The sequence below is a fragment of the Vombatus ursinus genome, unplaced genomic scaffold (genome assembly GCF_900497805.2).
Source record: "Vombatus ursinus unplaced genomic scaffold, bare-nosed wombat genome assembly UNPS02015030.1, whole genome shotgun sequence".
NCBI classification, from domain to species: Eukaryota; Metazoa; Chordata; class Mammalia; order Diprotodontia; family Vombatidae; genus Vombatus; species Vombatus ursinus.
This window is the reverse complement of record NW_020954808.1, coordinates 325,513-333,140: the sequence shown is the minus strand read 5'-3', so window position 1 is coordinate 333,140 and position 7,628 is coordinate 325,513. Positions and strand designations below refer to the sequence as shown.

The following is a 7,628-nucleotide window of genomic DNA, read 5'->3' as shown; positions in this document are numbered from 1 at the left end:
TCTGTCCGCAGCAAGACGATATCTACACGCTGGAGGAACGTCTGTGTGAGTGTGTGTGTGGTTGGGAGGGAAGGCTGGGGGGGCAGGATGTTAGGGGGTGTCTCCGCCCCTCCTCGTAACTCCATCTTTCCCTCCCTCCCCCAACAAAAGGTTCTTGCACCTGCCCTGAGAACCGATCGAACCACGAACACAAAGAGAGCAAAAGGTGTGGCCGCTGGCCCCGGTCTTCAAGGAAAGGAGAGAGGGCAGGCGGCTGGCGGGGGTATGGGGCGGGCGGTGGGGAGGAGCCTCGGTGGGACCGGAGGTGGGGGCCTGAGTGTGACATCTCCCCCCTCCCTTTTTCCTCTCTCCCACCTGGGGCTTCCCCTTCAGGGCTGCGAACACAGGGCGACGGCTCCCGTGAGTACCCGAGGCCGGATGCACCACCCCGTCCCCCCACGGAAACAAACCCCCTCTGGGGTTCAATAAACTTCTCTCCGGGGCTGGGAACCCCTCTGATTCCCAAATGTTTGCTTCCTGGGGCGTGAAGAGTTTTCGAGTGGGGAGGGGTGCGGGACAGGGGACGAGGGGCATCCAACTTGGGTTGGGACCTGAAGGGGGAAGACAGCAGGAGACACAGGAGGCGGGGTCCAGGAGAGGAGGGGGCGTTCTAAGGGCGTGCCCTAGAGGAGAGGGAAGCCCAGGATTGGAAGTGTAAGAGCAGGGGCGGGGTCCATTAAGAAGAGGTGTGGTTCGCCCGGCGGGACATTCGAGGAGAGAGAATGGGCGAGGGGCTCGAACTGGAGAAGCTGGGTACCTTAGGTGCACTGGGGCGGAGGCCAGACTGACTGAGCAGAAGCAGGAACTGGGCGAGGGGACCAGGAAGGAAGGCGGGGGTCTGGCTTGGGGCTGGAGGCGGGAGCGGTGACAGTTAACCAGGGCCTGGGACGGGAAGACTCCAAATGTAGCTAGCAGGCCCATCACCCTACGTCTACTCCCACCCCAATTCCAAGAAGCATCCACTAGCCTCAACCCGACCAGCTTCCGTCACAGAGCACTCAGCAAAGAAGCCGGCAATGGCCAGTGTTACTGCACTGTCGTCCCTTCCTCTGGCTCTGTCCCTTAGGCTCCTGTCTCTGTTTCTCCATCCTTCACCGTCACTACCTTCATTCCTGTCATTCAGTTTCCTGGTGAGGTGGCAGGTTCTCTGAACTGGATAGGAGTTCTGTCCCTGGCTGCCTGTGATAACCTTGGGCCAACCTCTTTCCCTCTCTGGGCTTTAACTTGTCCCTCCTCAAGAGGAGGGGGTTCCTGCCGCACCTCCGTTAGAGACTTGATGAGATTAGATGTGTATGCGGGGGGGGGGGGGGGGGGCAGTATCCGCTGTCCAAATAGAACATTTTGGGGAGGAGGGGTAAAGGGAGTCGGGGAATGAAGGCAGGAAGTGATTCCAGAAGGTGGATGTGGGTCTTTGGCCAGAAGTCGGAGGTTCTCAGGTTCAGATACCGTGTGTGTTAGATTCAGTGTTACAGGCTTAGGTCAAAGAATGTAGTGTGGATGTCAGAGTCCAGCTCGCCCCTTCATTTTACGGATGGGCAAACAAATCCAGGGTGGGGTGCCTGAGGGAAAAAGGGCAGGGATGGCCAGGGCCAGGTGGTTTGAAAACTCAAGGGTGCATGGACATAGAGCTAACCCTCCTTTTGTCTCCCTCAGCTTCGACCCTTCCAGAGAAAATTTTTGCCACAATTTCTCTCCTTTCTCTGCCTATATGTATGTTGGTTTTCCCCCATTGTTCTTCTTTGTCCTCATTTTAGGGTCATAGGATTTAGACCATCAGGTCGTCCAGTTCCTCTAGGAATCTAGCTACATTTCTGTCCGTATGTCTTATTTCTCCACCTTTTTCCATTAGTCTAAACCTCTCTCCATCCAGTTCAATCCAATCATCATGAATTAAATTTAAGGCAATGGAGAGAGCCAAAATAAATAGTCCTTGCCCTCAAGTAGCTTACATTTTTTTCCATCTTCACTGTTATCTACGTCTTTCTCTCCATCTCTGTCTTTCCCCTTCAGCTTCTTTCCATCTCTAACCTTATTTCTCTTCTTTATTTGTCTTTTTCTCTCCATCTCTATTTCTTTTTCTATAACTCCATCTTTCAAACTAGTACCTCTGGTGTGAGGACTTGCTGAGCCCTTTTTAGGGCTCCTCAGATATCCACCTTTGGTGTCTACCTGTCACCCAACTCTCACTTTCGGCTCTAAAAAGTATCTGAAGTGACCACACCCATAAGACCATCTTAATAGACTGGCTAGAGCAGATTGAGGGTAACCAAGGGATCTCAAACCCTTTGGTGAGTTAGGGAGATGTCTACCCCAAGCACTTGAAGACTTCCTCTGGCATTATGGGTGGATTAGAACAATTTGTTACTGCAGCCAAGAGGCAGCTGAAGCAGGTGCTTAGAGCTTTGTCAGGCATCAGAGTCACCAAGGTTATCCACTGAATCTGGAATGATTACCAGTCCTGACTTTTGTCCTGCCACTGGACTTAGATGACTCAGGAAGAGACAGTGAGGGTGAGACTTTGTGCAGCACTTAAATCCAATTCATGAAGGAGTCAAGACATCACTCCCGGGATGTCATTGGTCTTCTTCAAAAATGAAGGATGAACATCTTTCAGACTGCTGTGTCTCTTTTCTCTCCCTAAGACCACATATTTAGAGCTAGAAAAACCTTATAGACCATCCCAACCAAATTCCTCGCTTTACAAACATGCCTAAAGAAGCGATTTGTCTTGCTTTGGTCTTTTCATCTCTGTATATCTATCACCTTCCAGCCCTTTCTTGTCTCCATGTCTTTTTTTTTTTCTTACTCCAAGACATTTTTCTCTGAATTTTTCACCTTCTGTATTTTGGTCCCTTTGTAAAATAAACCTAAACCTAAGTTAGGTTTTCCTGTTTCTTCCTCTATGTTGACTTGATCTCTCTCTCTCCATTTCCATGCCTATCTCCTCTCTTTCTGTTCTGACTTCAGTTTCCTCTCCAGGCTTTTTTCTCTGGCTTGATCTCTTTCTTTCCTCCCTGTTTGCTCTTGGGGCTTCACATCAGCCATCTTGGAAGATGGGGGCTGTTTTTCCTTTTCTTTTTACCCTCGGTCCTAAACTCATTCACAAATGCTTGTGGACTAGCTGATGGACTTTTCCTCCAGGTAAAACTCAGAGTTGGATGATTGAGTACAGCTCAGGATTGCCTGTACTGGGGCCTGAAGATTCAGAACCAGGGCACCTGGAGCCCGAGACTGAACCCCAAGATAGACCGAAGTCCAGTATTTCTGTCTTTGAGCACACTGTGCCAATAGCAATCCCATCTTCTGGGTTCACCAGCTTGCCCAAGCAGAGATTAACTGACCTAGGGCTGTCCAGCTGAGGGAAAAGGAAGGACCTGGAGCTAGGGGGTTGGGGGGCAGCCTCTTTCATGCCTGACACCAAAGAAGACTGAAACTGACATAGGTGGGAAGGACTCAAAAGGGAGGCACCCCCCCAGCCCTGCTATTACTGCTTTTGATTGGCTTACAGTTAGGGTTAAGCTTAGGAGGGAGTCAGGTTCAAGTAAACAAAACTGGTAAATTTCCCATCAGTTTCATGTCCTTGTTTTCTTCTTCAAAGGTGTGTTTATGTGGGGAGCAAAGGGGATGAGGAGGGGGAGTCCCCAGGCTGATTCTGCCTCAATTCTTCTCTAGTAGGAAAAGAGGGGGGAGGGGAAGACAGTGAACCCCACCCCCCACCTACATACAGTTTTTCTAATTCTCGCCATAACTTCCCACCCACCTATAATGAAAGGAAATCCCTGAATCATAGACAAAAGAATTGTAGAATCAGTCAACTCAGGGCACAGAACAACAGTAGAATCCCTCATACGACAGAATTAGCAGAATCATTGCTGTGTGGCTTCAGGACAGACCTTGTCCCTCTCTGGGACTGTTTTTCCTTCTTGTAAAATAAGAGAGATCTCCACTGGTTTCACCTTTCCATGGTTCAGTGAGCTTGTCCCACACAGTAAGAGCACTGGCCACTCCCTCTGTGACCCTGGACAAGCCCTTTCCCCCACTCTGGGACTCATCCCCCTCCAGCTCCAGTATTCTGTGTTATGAGGACCCTTATCATACTGGCATTCCAAAAGACTGTGAGTTTAGTGCAACCCTCTGATGTCACAGGAAAGGCATCCCAAGCCCAGAGAGGGCAAGTGATTTGGCCAAGGTCACACAGCAAACTGGTTGTGGACCAGGAACTGAAACTCAGGCTCTCTCCATCTCACCGGGTTTTCCTCCCTGCTGGGTCCCAGTGGGGGGTAGGGGTGGGGGCAGAGGAAGAGAGTGGGCCCTTTAAATTGGAAGCTCCACCTTTGCCTTCAGAGGTCTCCAGCCACCCTATGAAAGGCATCCCCCCTACCCTGCTGCGAGCTCCACACTACTCCAGACAGCAACGACCCTTCCGCCCCCGCCCCTCCACCCCCTCAGCAGCCTGCATACCACATCAGGCGCCCATGAAGCTGGCGGCCCCTTTCGATATGTGGAAAGACTATTTGAATCTGAACAAGATCTTATGGGAGGTGATCTCGGGCCAAGGGGGTTCTGGGGATGGGGAGAAGTCTAACCAGGAGGCCGAGGTGGAGACCGAGGCCGGGCAGGTGAGGCAGGCGGCAGCTGGGAGGCCAGGGGCCCCTACACCCCTCTGCAACTTCTGCAAACACAATGGGGAGTCCCGACATGTGTACACCTCACACCTGCTGAAGACTCCGGAGGGTGTGGTCGTCTGTCCCATCCTTCGCCATTACGTCTGCCCACTGTGTGGAGCCACAGGGGGCCTGGCCCACACCCTCAAGTACTGCCCCCTCAATGGTGGCCAGCAGTCCCTGTACCGACGGAGTGGACGAAACTCAGCCGGGAGAAAGGTCAAGCGGTGAGGAAGAATCTGGGCCTCCTCTCCTGGAGCCCTCCAGGCCTTCCCTGGGCCTTGCCCCATCCCAGGGATTTCTCTCTCCCTGGGGCTTACCCCACTCCTGCTTCTCCCAAGCTCAGGGAATCCTCAGCCCCTGAGACCTCCCCATTCCAAGTTGACCGTATCCCAGGGATTTCTCAGCCCCTGGCCATCCCCAATTCCCCAGGGGCTGGTCCCCTCTTCTCTCTCCAAGACCTTCCCTAGACTCATTCTAGCTTAGGGAGTTCTGAGTCCCTGAAACCCCACCCCCTTTCCCAGTTCAATCCATCCCAGTGAATCTTCAGTCCTGGGACTCCCCCATTCCTGGATAACCCTGGCCCAGCCCCGCCCCCATCACACCCAGCTAATCCCACCCCCAGGATTTCTCAGCTTCTGGAATCCTCCACTCCCACCTTGTCTCAGCCCTGGGAAACCCTCACCCCTGAATTTCCCCAACCCTTTCTCCGTACACCTGCCAACCTACAACTTCCCTGGACATTGGGGAGTTCCCGAGAAGCCAAAGACCTCCAAGTGTGGCGCATTCATGAGACCAACGCTGTACCAGCTTCTGTCTCTGCCTCCCTACACAACTCTGCCTCGGACATTTCCTTTGACTATTGTCTCAGCCTTGAAGTTGGAGCCCCTCTGCAGACATCAGCACCCCAGGATTCAGCACATCCCCTTGAAGATTACCAGATGCTGCCTGTCATGCTGGGGTCCTCACATAACACCTTTGAGTCCCTTTGAGGGGGTGACCAGCTCCTGGACATGATGCTGGGGGGGGGGGGCTCCCTGAATCCTTCCCCAGCTCACATTGATCCAGCTCCAGAAGAATATCTTGGGCTGGGGCTGGGGGGAAGAGACAAACTTTCTTATACTGTTCTCATGCGCTTGTTTCTGATTACAGTTGTTGGGTCCTGCAGCCCTACCTGTCTATACCCCGTATCTGGGCCCCAGACCACTCAGTGGGCAGTTCTATCCCCCCCACCCCCAAAAGCCCCTCTCATTGCCCAAGTAGCCTCATGGCTGGAGGGGAGTGTGAACTAGTTTTCTGAAGCCTACAAGGAAGAAGGTCTGATCAATGTAACTGGGGTGGGAATGAGGGGGGCTGCAGAGGATTGGAAGTTCTTTGATCTTGTTTTTTAGGGGTTGGGGGGAGGAAGCTAAAATTAGCATATTTCATGTTAGCTTTTGTTCAGAGCTAGAATAAAGGACCAGAATTCTTGAACTTTCTTTTCACTGTGTTTTTCTGGAGGGGCTGATCTTCCACTAGAACCAGGGTCACCCCAAGTCACCCCAATCTGTTCTTCCTCCTCAGTGACTTTTGCCCCCATCTTCACCCAAATCCCAGTCTCTTCATCTTGGGTCTCCATTTTTCCATAGTCAGCACAGGCTCCCAAGCCCCAGACTTCTTTCTCTACAACTCAGCTTGGACCCCATCCCTCAGGGACCTTCCCTGGCTCCCCGAATCTCAGAGTTGAAAGGCTGCTATAGTAACCATCTAGGGGAGGTTCCCCATCCCTGCTGTAGGGTCATGTGTCCCAGGTAAAGAATTCCCACTACAACATATCAGATGGTCACTAAGCTCTTGCTTGAGGACTTCAGGGAGAGGCTGCTTGTCTAGCTACGGTTAAATGTGAACATTGGGAGGTACTTATGGCCATCAAACCACAATCTGCTTCCCTGACAAGTCCAGCCATTATTCCTGGTTTTCTGCCCCTCTCCAGGGCATAGATGTATATATAGGTTGTAGGAACTCACCACGTTTAAGCCCCACAAAAGAAGATTTGGGGGGATGTGGTAACTGAGAGATTTGACTAATTCATTCGGTCCACCCCAGGGTGGGGCAGAGAAAACCAGGAGCATTCAGGGTGAACAGTGCAAAGGGGCAAACTAAGGCTTGATGGAAGGACAGCTTCCTAACGATGACAGCTGCCTCCAAGTGGATTGGTTTGCCCCAAGAAGCCATGAGTTTTCCTTTCTCGGGAAGGCTTCAAGCACAGCCTAAAGGAGCCTTTGTTGGGTATACTATACAATTCTTCTAGGGGAAAAGCTCTCCAGCTTTTGGACTTAGAACCCCTTTACACTCTTAAAAAAATTATTGAGGGTCTGCCTCAAAGAATCTTTGATTATGAGGGTTATATCTATAGAGGTTGTAAGGTGTCTTGGTATTATTATTTTTATTTATTTATTTTGGTGAGGCAATTGGGCTTAAGTGACTTGTCCAGGGTTACACAAGTGTCTGAGGTCGGATTTGAACTCAGGTCCTCCTGACTCCAAGGCCAGAGCTTTATCCACTGTGCCATCTAGCTGCCCCAGGTCTTGGTATTATTGTGAAAATTGTTTTAACCTCATGGATGCCTTGAAAGAGTCTCTCGGACTCTCCAGGCGACCCTCTGAGAGCAGCGGCTTTGGGTATTGCCTGGACCAGATGGCGGCTCAGGTGCCTTCCAATTCTGCGTTTCTGTGATTTTCAGGCTAGTTAGATGGTCCTTCAGATACTTCAAAGACAGCCCTCATATCCCCTGGTCCTCTCTTCTCCAGAGCCCTAGGATTCCACTGACATACTTAACCACCCTTATTCTATCGGCTTGCCCAAAGACAGGCATACTGCTCACTGATCAGATTCACAGATCCCACAGCTGGAAAGGATCCAAGGGCATCCAGCCAATCCCACAAC

The 7,628-nt window shown here is 51.6% G+C and overlaps 1 protein-coding gene across 1 annotated transcript; it reads left to right on the top strand.

Moving 5' to 3' along the window:
* The first annotated feature begins 2,955 nt into the window (after positions 1-2,955).
* LOC114031038 lies at positions 2,956-6,058 on the top strand. The gene has a single exon (XM_027846040.1). It carries the CDS (start codon positions 4,119-4,121, stop codon positions 4,932-4,934), a length of 816 nt encoding a protein of 271 aa, XP_027701841.1. The 5' UTR covers positions 2,956-4,118; the 3' UTR covers positions 4,935-6,058.
* The last annotated feature ends 1,570 nt before the right edge of the window (positions 6,059-7,628 follow it).

What these genes read in the sequence shown, in the direction of transcription:
- LOC114031038 (XM_027846040.1), top strand. Translation starts at nt 4,119, where the DNA reads ATGAGGACCCTTATCATACTGGCATTCCAAAAGACTGTGAGTTTAGTG.